Source organism: Microtus ochrogaster, chromosome 22 (genome assembly GCF_000317375.1).
Source record: "Microtus ochrogaster isolate Prairie Vole_2 chromosome 22, MicOch1.0, whole genome shotgun sequence".
Classification (NCBI taxonomy): domain Eukaryota; kingdom Metazoa; phylum Chordata; class Mammalia; order Rodentia; family Cricetidae; genus Microtus; species Microtus ochrogaster.
The window spans coordinates 9,289,579-9,305,229 of record NC_022023.1 but is presented as its reverse complement, the minus strand read 5'-3'; the positions used below and the strand labels follow the sequence as shown (position 1 = coordinate 9,305,229).

The 15,651-nt window shown below is 38.3% G+C and overlaps 1 protein-coding gene across 2 annotated transcripts in view; it reads left to right on the top strand.

The window, feature by feature from the left end:
- The first annotated feature begins 1,225 nt into the window (after positions 1–1,225).
- Tyr (tyrosinase) overlaps positions 1,226–15,651 on the top strand; it is a 37,037-nt gene continuing 22,611 nt past the window's right edge. For both annotated transcript variants that reach the window (XM_005357616.2, XM_026784227.1), the window contains exons 1-2: positions 1,226–2,044; positions 13,043–13,259. In XM_005357616.2, the coding sequence (XP_005357673.1) occupies positions 1,226–2,044; positions 13,043–13,259 (1,036 nt within the window). The remainder of the gene's footprint in view (positions 2,045–13,042; positions 13,260–15,651) is intronic.

Below are 15,651 nucleotides of genomic sequence, written 5' to 3'. Positions count from 1 at the left end.
GGAGTCCTGTGTTAATCTCTTTTCAGCTCTATGAGAAGAAGAAAAAAAAAAAAAAAAGAACTTAGGCCCCTGAATGGGATCATGTGGAGCTTACAGATCCCAGCAAGAGACAGAGTCTCCATGGAAACTTCCCTTCCCCGCACCCACACAAGCTCCCTGTACCTGCAAAGGCTGCCTTGACTCTTAAGAGAATACTGTGAAGTAGTCAACACTTTTTAAATCCCAAGGCAAACCCTAGGGTAGACGCAAAGATGAAGAGCAGACTGACATTCCAGCATCAGCAGGAAAGTGATGGCTTTCTCTATATCTCCTCCGTTCCAAGGTTCAGACAAAAGAGTTTCCTTCACTTCTTCCCCCTCCCCGCCCCCCTGCTCTCTAAATTCTGATAACCGGCCCAGCGCTTAGTATGAGGCACATCCGGAAAGGATTCTTAAAGGGACATGTGTTACTTGGCCGTTCTCATTCTTCTTCAGCTCCTGTAACAGTGCCCACTATTTAGTTCAAAACATGCAGCAACTTATTATTAACTTCCAGAGTTTCTGGATGAAAGAGAGAGAGAGAGAGAGAGAGAGAGAGAGAGAGAGAGAGAGAGAGAGAGAGAGAGAGAGAGAACAAAAGAGAGTTTGTGTGGTCTTTTTGAGCTAGAAAACTTCCCACACTGAAACAATTCTTCAAAGTCACAATGTAAGCTACCTTTGTAATAGTCAGAAAATGAATCAAAATCAATAAGGAAAAGCGAGAGGTAACTGTTTTAGTCTGATAATATTTTATCAAATAATGAACTCAGCAGGAGACAGATATAAGCATTAATTCATGAGTTCTGAAGAGTTCTATAAACGTTACACACTTACAGTCCCTGAAAACACCAGCCTTGTGTTCAGATGTTTCTTGATTTTTATTCACAGGAGATAATCTGGTCTTGGTATAATTGTCATTTGAAAATCTGAATCACTGCTAGTTTCGTATCAATGAACAAAATATCTTCCTTAGACATCAGTCTACCTCATAGTAGGCTGTGTGCAAACTCCAAGGGAAAGTTAGTCATGTGCTTTCCAGAAGATAAAAGCTTAGAGTAAAGACTGTGAGTATTTGATGTTGGAAGGGGGAGTGGTTATATAGGTCTTAGCCAAGACATGTGATAGTCACTGTAGGGGGTTGCTGTAAAAAGAAATCTGTGACTCTCCTTAACCCATTTAAGCAGATCCTGTGTCATCTAAAGGGGAAAATGTTCCTGGCTGTTTTGTTTTGTCTTTGCTGGAGTTTCCAGATCTCTTCTGGCCACTTCCCTCGAGCTTGTGCCACCTCAAGGAACTTGATGGCAAAAGAATGCTGTCCGCCATGGACGGGTGATGGGAGTCCCTGCGGTCAGCTTTCAGGCAGAGGTTCCTGCCAGGATGTCATTCTGTCCAATGCACCCTCTGGACCTCAATTCCCCTTCAAAGGGGTGGATGACCGTGAGTCCTGGCCCTCTGTCTTTTATAATAGAACCTGTCAGTGCTCTGACAACTTCATGGGATTCAACTGCGGAAACTGTAAGTTTGGGTTTGGGGGCCCAAATTGCACAGAGAAGCGACTCTTAATCAGAAGAAACATCTATGATCTGAGTGTCCCAGAAAAGAATAAGTTCCTTGCTTACTTAACTTTAGCAAAGCGTACTATCAGCCCAGCCTATGTCATCCCCACAGGCACGTATGAGCAAATGAACAATGGCTCAACACCCATGTTTAGTGATATCAACATCTATGACCTCTTTGTATGGATGCATTACTATGTGTCAAGAGACACCCTGCTAGGAGGCTCTGAAGTCTGGAGGGACATTGATTTTGCCCACGAAGCACCAGGTTTTCTGCCTTGGCACAGACTTTTCTTGCTACGGTGGGAACGAGAAATACAGGAGCTAACAGGGGACGAGAACTTCACCATTCCATACTGGGATTGGCGCGATGCAGAAAACTGTAACATTTGCACTGATGAGTTCTTGGGAGGTCGCCACCCTGAAAACCCTAATCTCCTCAGCCCAGCATCGTTCTTCTCCTCCTGGCAGGTAAGATGCTCTTTACATGCAGAGGGAGGGAGGAGTGGTTCTTCAGCAGCCACATCTGCGTGCGAGTCTCTGCGCACATCTCTGCGGATCTCTCAGTGTAGAAAAGCCTAACTAGGAGATTCTTATGCTTCTTGACTTTTTCTTGAGAACACTTCGAAAATCATAACTAATGCTTATTCACCTAATATCTAATAGCTTAATTAGGTTTCTAATCTGTCATAAACAAAGACTTTTTGTTTTACCACTGTTTTCCTAGCGCCTAGGGTGGTATCTGGCATAAACAGTAGCTCAGAGTTATTTAGGAATAGATGGAGTAAGCAGATTATCTTAGTCCATGCTTCTGAATAACAAAATTAACATTACCAATAAAATTCATAGGCTATATTACTTAAAAATAAAATTCCTGTTCCCAACCCAGACCAATTAAGTAGAATCTTCAAGGGACAGTGCTGGAATACTTCACTAAGTATCAATGATGAACTTTATTACATGAATGCTTGATAAACACTGATTGGACACAAATCCTTCAGTTGTTTTAGCTTAAAATAACCTAAAATCTGTTGAATGAATATTTAGAATATGTGAATCACTGTTGAAATTATTTATATACATTAACTGATTCAATGTGCATTTAATATCAACATATCCCTATTTTAAAGCCTTAAGATATATATAATTTGTTAAAATTACATGGCAGCCCTTTTGGTAAATAGCAAAGATGGTATTTGTTAACCGCTAAAATGATTGTCTGACTAACCCCTTTAGGGACAAGACTGGCCTTTTGAAAGGATCTGCATCTGCAAAATTTTTTCATTAGGATGAAGAAAACAAAGTAGCCATTTTCCTAATTTACAAATGCTAGAAACAAGATTAAGTAATTTCTATTTTGAGATTAGAGTCTCACTTCTATTATTTTTCTTTATTCTGCATTAGAGGCAAAAAATAAAAAAAAGAAGTGTTAAAATGTTTTTCCTTTAAATAAACACACATTTGAGAGATTTTTTTTTCTGTCTTACCTTCTAAAATTTCCTAATGCTCCTATCCTGAAGACCAAGTCAAACACAATGAAAAGAACAACGCACAGGCTACCCCACTCTTGAAAGTTCTGAAATTCAAATTCACTTTATTCCTCATGCTCATACACTTTCAAAATGGGGCCTCTTAAAATGCCACTGTAAAATGCAGCTGCTATTTCCTGGTGTCAATGGTGTCAACTGTTTACTAAACCTAGTAATTATTTTATAGAGGAGTTTTGCTGGAAAATTATATTGCTGTACGTTTTCAGTTATTCTACCTTAATTGACAAACTTCAATCCCCTCACTTATTTCTCTACTCCTCTGGCTATTGCTCTAAATTATGTCAGTCTTGGATGTGGGGTTCTCCTTGCTATACAATACTTTGATTTGCTTCATAGCTTCCCTTGATGCAGTAAGGTTGAAGGATCATCTAAATTATCAAAAATTATAATATATATATATATATATATATATACTGAGTTCAGTAAGAAGGTATAAATTAATATTTAATTACATGGAGTTTACTTCCATATGATACCCATATTTAATGTTTCTAGTCATGTTTTGAGTGTTGAATTCATCTTATGATTATGGTCAACTGTATAACTTTAAAAAAAAAAGCAAATGAAATAAAATAAAATTTAAAACCACAATAGATTTATCTGGCTTAGTAAACCATGAACTATAATTGCTATAACCGTAGGCTAAAATTGCCTGCAAACTTGTACTGCAATTACAGTACCGTGGAGGAGGTTTGTTTTTTTTTTTTGTTTTTGTTTTTTTTTTACACAACATTAGCAAAGTGAAAGAAATAAAAGCACTGAGGAAAAACAAGCAAAATTAAAAAAAATAGAATTAGCAAAACAAAACAACACAAACCTTTTCAAGCAAACAACATTTTCAAAAACAAGGTTGTGTGGTGGTGCACACTTTTAATCCCAGCAATCTGAGTTCGAGGACAGCCTGGTCTACAAAGTGAGTGTCAGGACGCCTAATCTGTGCCCTGCCCAGGGATAAATGGTTGCAGACAAGACAGATAAACTAATTGACATTGTCTATTTTCTTTATTCATACAATCATCTATTTTGTTAAAGCACTTCAAAACTGGATATTTTTCTCTCACTGTCCGTTCCCATTAGGAGAGGGTTAGAAGGCTTGGGAGGAGGGATATGGTCAAAACATATTTGCCTCCATGGAAATGTCCTTTTGAAATCCCTCTTCAGTTAATATGCTCCAAAGAAAAATGAAAATTACTTCAAAAGTAAACCAAAGGTTTAGACAGAAGGAAAAGAATTAGGTTTTTTTTTTTTAATCAAAGCAAATTAGGATTGTTTGAGTCTGAAAAAATGAAAAAAAAATAATGTTGGTTATTCTCTTAGACAACTGAGTTCAATTCCCAGCACCAGGATGGCAGGTTACAACCATCTGTAACTCTATTTATAGGTCTCTGACATCCTTTTCTGATTTCCCTGGGCACCACGCCCATACAGGATGCATAGACATACATGCAGACAAGACACCTACTGACTTAAATTATAAAAAAATAAAGTGTTTGTATTGCTTTAATCCTATAACTGTCTGTATTACAACCATCTCAATTTTTTGTGATTGCTCTGTAGTTGCTTAAATATCAGTGATCTATCTACTTGCTGGAAACACAGAATCAATTGGTCTATTATAAAGTCCCAGTGTGCATTTTTTTTTGTGTGTATATGGGGAAAAGGTCCTACACTGTAGCCTTAGGCTGCCCTGGGACTCACTTTATAGCTCGGCCGGCCTCTAAAGCATAGCAATCCTCCTGCCTCAGCCTCCCAAGGGTGCTTGTATTCTTAAACCTCTTTGTGTGGCTCCAATTTGCAGCCAGCACTAAGATTCACGGGTTTAATTAATATGGAGATTGTTTGGTTATCTCTTTGCTTTCCTTTATGAAAACACAGCTTCTGTAATGAACACACCATTAATTTGAATGCTTTTGTCTAAATTAAACATTCAAATTAAAAACTAGGCTGTTTCGTATTAGATGAGATCAAATAGCTTCCAAGTTAAAATGAGCTCATTAATACCTTCCAAATTAACTAGGCCGATAGCCCATTTCATATGGGCTTCTGCGCATTGCTTGACTTAAGATACGCTTTTACTTTACAAAAGGAAATGTTAGAGATTTGATAGTATTTATCCATTCCAAAATGAGAGGTCTTTTGTGGTACTTCATGGGGTGCTCACATTGTAATGACAGGCCTGAAACAGTAGAAGGATTTGCATACAGAAAACTTCATAGAACAGAACCCCAAAGACTATGTCTCCCATTTCTATGAAAGTAAACTGTTTTGACTTATGCTTAAAGCGAGTTTAAAAACAAACTAATTTATGGATGTATAATTTGAGAGGTGGTTACTTTTTCTATCTTAAGTTCTCTTCCAGTTGATGCGGGCTTGATTCCTAGCACCCATAAGATGGCTTGCAACTATCTGTAGCTCCAATCCCCACCCCAAAGGGATCTGACATCTATTTCTGGCTGCTATGGGCACCAAGAACACACATGATCCATGGACATGCATTAAGGAAAACACCCACACACGTATAATGTTAAAAAAATTAATTCACGTACATCAAACACTGAGGAAGACAGATGCATTGATTTATGTCTGATAGAACTGATTTCCTTCCCTTTTTTCCACACTTTGTGCAGATTTATCGTACCACTTCTGTAATATTTCAGAACATGTGAATGGTTTTTTAAACCTATTTCTGTCAACTACTGTCAGATTCCCCAAGGTAGGAACTATTCATAAAGAAATTTATATCCATATATATATAGGGGCCATGGCATACAGACAGAATGTGCTCCATAAGTACATGTGCTGAACTGAACAAAAATGAAAATCAGAGAAATTTAAATCTTGTCCTAGATGAATTTCTGAGATGTCAGACCACATTTTCAGAGCCTAGAATTCTCAACGTGAAAGACACAAAGATGCCAACAGACAGCACTTAGTTAACAACTAGGTTAGAGGCAGTTTGTACAGTGTTTATTGGTCTACATGAGTGTGAATGTGTGTGTGTGTGCAAATGTGTACATGAAAATATATGGTATAGGTCATAATACATCTAAGCATTATTTGAAATGAAATGAATTTCTGACAAGCTTTCTCTGACAGGAGATACTACATAAAGTCAAATAATTAAGGTTAATTTTCTTAGAAGAAATAGGGTTTAATGGGCATTCTGTCTTTTCCTAGCTTGTTATTTACTTTTTGTTTGATTATTCTCAAAAATATTTTCAGGTAGAAGCATACATGTTTCCCTTAAAATAGTCCATAATTTTTAGTAAAAAGGAACGTAGTCAGTGACATTTATGTACAAAATACCTGTGCTAAACACAATTAGATATAATGTTATGTAAACAAGAGAAGCTAAGCTTAACAGAAAAGGTGTGTTGAACAGAGCTGTCTCTGCGGATCACAATGGAGAGAAACACAGTTCCTATGATGGACAGGAGCGAACAGCAGCCAGAGAATTCACTCATCAGGTGGAAAGCATATCACATGGAAGCCACAGGGGGATGAAAAACAAAGTCACTTTTCAGCAGAAAGTCATGGGTTTAGGTAACCATGACAACAGCTCCGGGAAATCACAGCTTCTCTTTTTTCTTTATGAAAGATTTCGTGGAATGTCATATGGTTTAGTCTTTTATTTTCTTTCTTTTTTTTTTCAGGAAAAACTTAAATACCATAATAAAAATCTTTGTTCCTGAAGGCTTTTAAGAGCTGGTAGTTTATTGCTACTTCCTATAATTTAAGAGAACACTATCATGTTTCCCCTTCCATAGGATTACACCTGTTCCTTCGGTTTCTCTTTCTTTACTTCTTTAGACTTGGATATTTGAATATGCTCCCCCTTGCATATGCACACCTCATATTGTGCTTGGAAGGAGAAAGAACCAAATTTTCACCAGAAGACCTAGGCTCAGTCCAAGTTCTGCCATTTGCCAAACTCTACTAAACAAGCCATTTAGAATTCACTACTTTAATGTTTCCCAACAAGAAAAAGAAGTGCTATCATCATATATGCGTATCCTCTATGCTAATAGAACAACTGAATGAATGAGAAACCAATGGACTACACCGTGAAAGCCACTGTTCTTTTATACACATAAACATAAATTTGTAGACTTCTCTAACTTACCTATCAGACTCCCCAGGAAATTACTTAGTTACTTTGGTTGACAATTTTGTTACTAAAAGATAGACTAGCTGAATATGTTACTATAAAACAATTTAAAGTAATGAGTTCGTGTAAAATTACTTGTTAAGTCTTTGCCATATTGTTTTCATTTTGAATGTGTGGGAAATACTGTGTTTCAAGTGATGCAACAGGATCAGTTATCATAATAATGAACAGTCAACACTCATATACCTAGTGATAAACACAACTTAGATATTGAAGTAATGGCTTTATGTTAAAAGTTATTATAATTTTTGGTACTATTAGGGGTGAAACATTTTGGGCACAGAACCTAGGGACTTATATATGCTAGGTAAGTTCCCTAGAACTGAGCTACAAGCCAGCCATAATTGTTGGATCCTTTACACAGGTGCCAGAGGATGCAGCAACATGAGCTTTAAGTATATTGGATGACTTGATCCGGAATAAAGAGTCTTTATGCTCTCCATTTAAAAATGAAAAGCCTTGACAGAGAGTCTGGGTGAGCAGCCTGAGTGCCTGGGGTTAATAGAATTAATATTAGACACTATATTTCGGAATACAGCTTCCAAGACAAGTAATGACAATGCCCTGCCTCTGAATCAAACATGAATAATTTGGAGCCAAGTTTTCTACCCCATTTCTGTAGCCAGGGTTTCTTTTCTCGGCATTACTAATGCCTCCATCACCTAAGCACTTAGTCACATGGCAGTTGGCATTTCAGCAAAAATAGTTCCATCCAACCTCTCTAATTTAACCGAGTCTGCTGTAAAAGTCTTTTCTGCAATAAGACCTTCTGGAAGTATCTTGAGGATTATTAGTCAAAGAGAACTGAAAATGACTTCCTCTCTGTGCCTGCAACGGTGTCTAGTCAATCAACGTTAAACACTTCTAATCTGTTACATTCAGGTCAGAAATTGAACTATTTTTTTTTTCTGGAAAATAATGCATAATATTTAATACAATAAACATCAGTGTCCACTTTCATTTTTTTCCTCCTCTTTATTATCAGGAGTACACACATTTATATTAATAATCAACAGAACAAACTGTCTGAATATTATATTGGACTTTCTAAAAATGTAGTTTATGATGGTTAATTTTAAGAAGCATCTTCTTATGGTAAATTATGCGTTAATGAGTGACATAGTTATCCTTGACATTGATATACAGCCTTACTTTATCTTTACTTTATTTAAAAAACTAAATTCACCATCATGCTGTCCATAGATAAATGTTTTTGTTTTCTCTTCTCATAACACCCTTCATTATAGTTGCTCAACTTCATTTACTTCTGCCTAACAAATATTTGTGCTTCATTCGGGAGACTTTCTTGTTCTTCCCTTTTATCTACCTTTCTCTTTCTTTCTCTCTCTCTCTCTCTCTCTCTCTCTCTCTCTCTGCCTTTTATATTTTATGAGCTTCTTTTTTTTTTGAACTATTTTTATGAAACTATTCATGACTCATTAATGTGAAAAAATAAATGAAGTAGATAAAGCTTTAGGACCAGCAATGCTGTATTTACAGATTTTCAAATATTTCATTAGTAAAGAAATGGATACTTTAAAGATGAGACTTAAGTCTAAATAGAAAATTCATTTATGTTTCTTATATTCCTTACACTTACAGCTTAAAGATAATTTTATGCAGTGTTAGCACATTTAACACTATCCCTGCTTCTGTCATATAGAGTTTCAACATTCTGGATTTTGAATTTTTGGGGGCTGGGATTTCTAGGCTGCATAAGCAACCTGATTTGAATGGATATCTACAACCATTTCCCTTCTTTGTCAGATCCTTTTGAGACAGTCATTAGTAATCATTTTTACTAAGTCTTTTATTTTTTTGGTCCTGAAGAACAGGTAAGATCTTGGACCCATGTGAAGATATCTCTGTTTAGTCATGGGTAAAAATGTGGAGTGCAAAAAAACACGAGCAGAGTACAAAGCAGCGGAGGCAGTGTGGTCTCAGTAGCAGGATCACATAGGATAGAAAGACCTGTTTTTGTTGTTGTTGGTGGTGGTGGTGTTTTTTTTTTTTTTTTTTTTTTTTTTTTTTTTTTTTTTTTTTTTTTTTTTTTTGGATTTTTCGAGACAGGGTTTCTCTGTGGCTTTGGAGCCTGTCCTGGAACTAGCTCTGTAGACCAGGCTGGCCTCGAACTCACGGAGATCCGCCTGCCTCTGCCTCCCGAGTGCTGGGATTAAAGGCATGCGCCACTACCGCCCAGCAAAAGACCTGTTTTGATGGGGAAGCTCAGCCAATCACATTCTGTTTTGGGGGTGTGTCCCCCTAAGGCCAAGAAATACAGATAAATCTTGCAGGTATGGCTCCCTGCTTCCTCTTTGTTTTTCCTGTGCTCCTGAATCGCTGGAACCCAGGTTTTGTAAGTTGCCCTTCTTCCCTTTATTAAAGCTGAATATTTTATATTAGAGCTAGTCTGGTTAATTCTAACTGCCGATCAATCAGGCCCCATCACTGTTTTGGAGGGAGAATTGAAAATAATGTTTGACAGAGTCAATATGAACGAAAATAGAGAGCAACATACAAAATGAAATACATTGCTTCTTGGCTTTAACTGCAGGCTTGTTGGTGTAAAAAAAAAGTACAGAGAAATAAAATTGATGTAAATAAAATACTTGCAATTTATGAAAACTATGTTTAAGTTTGAAGTCATAAACAGATGTATATGCTCAGAATATGAGAATTTTCATTAATGTAATTGGTAGGTAAGTCATGAAATTCACCCATACATAGAGGTCAGGCAATGATGTTACCTGCCTTTAACCCCAGCACATGGGAGACTGCAGGAGGAGGATCTCTGTGAGTTCGAGGCCAGCCTGGTCTACAGAGTGAATTCCAGGACATCTGGGAATGTTACACAGAGAGACCCTGTCTCGAAAGTCCAAAATATAAATAAATAAAAATAAAAAAAGAATATAAATAGAAAGAATATATGGAACTGAGTTCTACATCAAGAACAGGTTTATAGGTGCACTGACTATATTCGTCAATGCTATACCAATTCGACATACCTGGGAAGAGGGGTCTCATTTAAGAACTTACTTCCAACAGAATAACATATTGGCTTCCTAATACACTTTCTTGACTGCTGATTGATGTGGGAAGAGTCAGACTACCCTGGGCAGTTCCATCTTTGGGTGAATGGGCCTGGACTGTAGAGGAAGCATAACTGAGCAGTTCACACCCAGTCAAGGGAAGCAAGCCAGGAAGCAGCACTCCTCCATTGTCTCTGCTACATTCCCTGCCTTCAGGTTTCTACTACGGCCTTTCCCTTTGTCCTGTGATTCAAGTAAAACCTTTTCTGTCTAAGATTGTTCTGGTCAGTCTTTGATCACAGCGGAAAATGCACACTAGAACAGTGAGCAGTGTCCAATGCTCAAACTCCACTGCAGTGCACAATGCGCAGAAGTAGGACCTAAGCTTTGAGGTTTAATCAACTTGCAATTCTTGTCTTGAAATTCTGAATAATTTTTGCTGTGAATTTGTGTTTCACAGTGAAGCCATAGTGTCAGAAAGCATACCCTAGGTGCTCAATGTGATTTTACTCCTGTGCTATCCCATTTTCTTTGGGGAAAACATCCTTACCTATCTGGAATGTTGGAAGTCTCTCCCTATGCTGTAGCACTAGCCTCATCTAGTTCCCAGTCTTTGGGAACCACTGACAGGAATGGCAAGAACCAACTACCACTGTCTTTCAGGATCAGGAGAGTTTCAGAAGACGAAGCTCCCTACATGTGTTGGTATAAGTTGGAACAGATGTGTTTCATCAGCCCGGGCCGATGGAATGAAAGCTAAATGGGTAGATTAGTTAACACAGATTAATTCTCACCAACATCATTCCATGAACTCAATGTGTGTCCTTCAAATTGACTTGCTGAAACTTGAACTCCCAATGTAACTGACTGTATTTTCAGATAGGACTTTCAAGAAAGTCATTAGAGTTAAGTGAGGGAAGAACTTAGACCACCATTTTAAACATTGATCTTTATTGTGACTGGCATTTGATAGTCTAATTGTGTCTGGAAAGTTCCCAACTATACCTTGAGCTATCAACAGTTGGAATTCATAAAAGGGAGCCAAATTTCTTTCTTTGACCTTGGGTGGCTTGTTAGTACTGTGTCTGGCTCCCTGAAGCATTCCAAAGAAACCTGCTAGTCCAGTCTTCATCCTTTTTTCTTCATTTCTTCCCTCTGAGTACAATAATTAATCTTTTTAAAATAATTTATTTTGTGTGTATCGGTATGAAGGTGTCAGATCCCCCGGAACTGGAGGTACAGACAAGTATGAGCTGCAATGTGGGTGCTGGGAATTGAACCTGGATCTTCTGGAAAAGCAGACAGTGCTCTTAGCCACTGAAATATCTCTCCAGTCCACAATAATTAATCTGATAAGGGTTCCTGTGCTCAAATAAACAAGTTCCATCTCACAGTGCTGCATCTTGATTGCCAAAATCATATGCAAACTAGATGAAGACCCGGAGCTCTGGTGTTTATTTTGACATAGATGTGCTATAAAAATCTTTGGCTGTTGAACTCCTCTGCGTGAGTTACAAATGTATAAAGAGGGAAGATGCCATGGCTTGGTGAGTTAAGGACTCACTTGAGATCATAGAACCAGGACCTCTTAAATCCCAAGTAGAAGCAATAGCTTCCTGTTAGCATTGATTGCTTGAGAAAATGGAAATGGGAAATTGCCAGAGAAATCTTCCTAGCCAAACTAGACAAATGAATGAGCGCTGTTCCAGGGAGAGACCTTGTCTTAATGTACATTATAGTGAATGACTGGGAAAAATACTCAGCATCATCCTCTGGCCTCCACAGTCGTACACAAACATGTTTGTGCATGCACACCAGCACACACACACACACGCATACCCACACATGTGCAAGCACACACACGTGTGCGTGCCACATATGCATATGCACACAAAAATGCAAGTAAATGAACAAATAGCAGCTCTGAATACATTAAAGACTGAGCTGAAGCACTTGGTTTGTGATGGAAACACTATCTTGAATTTGTCCACTCGTCTGTCCTCAGTTTCTTTATTAATATGGGAAGCATTGCCACATGACTTAAATAAAATAGTTCATGCAGCACGGAACCCTAACACTTCTCCTATAAAACTGTGAAGAATTATGATTCTTTTAATAATAATTGGCTGTTAGGGAGGAACCTAGGAACTTGGAGAACGGCTAAGCATCGAAAGTTCCAGTAAGACTATGTTATACATCAAGCCAGACATTAAAAATGGATGTTATGACTAAAACAAAAACCGGGAATAGAATGTTTACCAGTACTTGGTATTACTAATTATTTTTGATAAATATTTCTGTTGGGTATTTGTTATTGGTCATGTGATGGGATTTTGACTTTACACGGAGCAGTAGCTGCCTTTCCTGTCATAACGAGACTTAGAACCTCACATGGTGATTAATATATGATAGAGGTTTTGCAAGTCAATTGTATCTCAAATATTTATAGAAGGTACTCAATTTGATCACAATTTAGTGCATAAAACTTAGGAAACCAAAGCCACTGTGTTACATGCCTGAAGTAGTTACTACTAGATGTAGGACGACAACTCTTCCCTGGCTGTGACATTCCTTTGCTTGTCCTGCAAGCTCTACTGCATCCTTTGACATTTTCATTTCATTATCAGGAAGCTGAATGAAGATAGTGGTGAGTAATATCAACATTTCTTCCTGCTCTACTTGACTCAGACATAAGTCATTTAACATAAAGTGCTTTTCCCAGATCATCTGTAGCAGACCAGAAGAGTATAATAGCCAACAGGCTTTATGTGACGGGACACCTGAGGGACCACTGCTACGAAACCCTGGAAACCATGACCAAGCCAAAACCCCGAAGCTTCCATCTTCAGCAGATGTGGAATTTTGTCTGAGTTTGACCCAGTATGAAACTGGCTCCATGGATAGAACTGCCAATTTCAGCTTTAGAAACACACTGGAAGGTAATATCCTTGTTTTTACTAACTGTGATTTTTTTCTCCTTGTTTACCATCTCTTTTCAGAGAATGGGCTCATATATATTTAGAATTTATAATTCTATCAGTTGTATAATGCTATGCTTTGCACTTACTCATAATGACAGTAAACCTAGCCAGTTCAGAACATCGTACCATATTCCAGCAGTTTAGTGATACAAAAGCAAGTTGTATATTCTACTCACCATGTGAAAAAGTGGACATAACAGGCAGTTTTTCATAAAACAAACAGCTCTTATTTCAAATTAACAAAAGACAAAAAAGATAGATTCTCTGAAGCCAGAAGTTAGTGACCATGACGTGAGAACATGGAATCGGGTTTCACCAATACTCTTTTCTAACACGGTAAGAGTTCTATGAAGCTTTATAGCAATAGAACAAAGAGAATCATTGGACAAGACACTTTGCAGATACATCAGGGGAAATATCAATTAAGTGATATACAGAAGAGCAGAGATATCCAACCTAGAGACACCAGATGGTGTCTGACCCTATTCTTAGCCTTTTTTTTTTTGATCAAAAGTGGGAGTCTGCATTTCACAAACCTTTTACCCAGTGATCATAAAGATGTTAGGTTACCTACAGAAGAAAGCAATGATGGTTGTTAGTTATTAAAAACATCCCAAGAGAGTTCGATTCTAAATTTGCCATATTTCAACTTGTTCTGTTAACTAGACTTTGCAGTCCCATAGTCTTTCCAGGAATTTTCATTCACAGAGCCAATAGTGAATAGAGGGAAGGAGTTTTAACAAAGGTAATGTTAGAACAAAGTAAAGCCATTCCATCATTAAAGCTGTGTGTACTGTGGAATTAGAGACACAGCACTATGGAAAGCCAGTGCTTTCTCAAGATCTCAACGTGCTTCTTTCTCTCTGATTTAGCATACCTAGAGACTAGGTTATTTGAAGCAATTTTCTGTTTTGCTAACTGTAATAAAGACACGATCCATGTCAATTCGAGTCTGTCTCCTTACATCCCAAGACCTGCACTTCACCAGAAGTAGCTCCTCATACCCTTTTATACTCTCGAATTCAGCCTCTCTCCACCTGTTCACATCTCCCTTTCAGGACCAGTTCATTCTTGTGCAATCAGAACAGAGGTTCCTTCTAAACCACTGTCTCTGCTGATCTTGTGTGCACAACAATATTGCCCACCCTCAGACAACTGTGAACCATGTGGGTCATCAGAATGCAGTGTCCTTGCATTCCATACATTGTTGTTAAACAAACTAGATGCAGGTTTGGGGCTGCCAACCCACCAGGTGACCAAGGGTAGCCTCATTATTTAACATTGCCAAACCTGAGAATAATGACGTAATCTACAGGAGACATTCATCAAGTTTGAAGCAACATCATACAAAGTGGTGACAGGATGTTCTGCACATAACAACTGTTTTATTTGGAGCATCACTTTATTGCTGTTAGAGAAGAATCTAACAGCAGTCACCAACATCTTCAAGATGTGACTTCCTCTAATAGCTGATCACTGTTATTTAAGCCATATAGAGGGATAAAATGAAATTCCTCTCTATAATTGACTTGTCCACCAGATGAATCATCATGTCATCAAAACTGGATCTCCTGTTACATACTCAAGGCTTATGAAGGTCCTGGGCTTTTCCCGAGGCTGAGACTGTCTCTTTTGAGCAGACACTAAGAAGCTCATGAGCCATCTGCCTTCCACACCCAGCAACAAACAATATATCCTGTCTCAGACAAGTTGTAGAGTGGGACCCAACACACCAACTTGTCCTCTTGTTGGACCCTGAAGTCCAGTCACCGAGAAGGAGTCACCCCAAGAGACCACTCTCACACTGCAGTTGATGTAAAAGCACGAGGATTTTAATTAATTTTAATTAACAACAAGATCTTTCAGCATTCGAGAAGCCAAAAGACCCCGAATAGCTGGTACAGGCTACTTTTAAAGTAAAAAGCCACAGAAACAAGGGAGGAGTCTGGGGGTTGTTTTTCCAACAATTAGGATTGGCTGATTCAAAGGGATGCTAGACTGGCCAGGGCGGGAGAGTGGTTGCCAGATCAGGCAGAGTAAGGGGGAACATCTGTGAGTCATTCTGACCGTATCTGAGTAACTGAGTCAATATCCCCTGACCAAGGCGGAGGAACCGAGTCAACATCTAAGGGTTATCTTGCCCCAATTTCAATAAATGAGTTTTATTTGGAGAACATCCTCAAGGACACAGGGAGATGTGAAGTTGTTAGGTCCTTGGTTCACAGGGGAGGGGGGAGCACCACAGCTGAGAGGTCTCAGAAATGGCCTCAGAGTCGTCAGAAATGGCCTCAGAGTCCTCAGAAATGGCCTCAGAGTCCTCAGAAATGGCCTCAGAATTGTCAGAAATGGC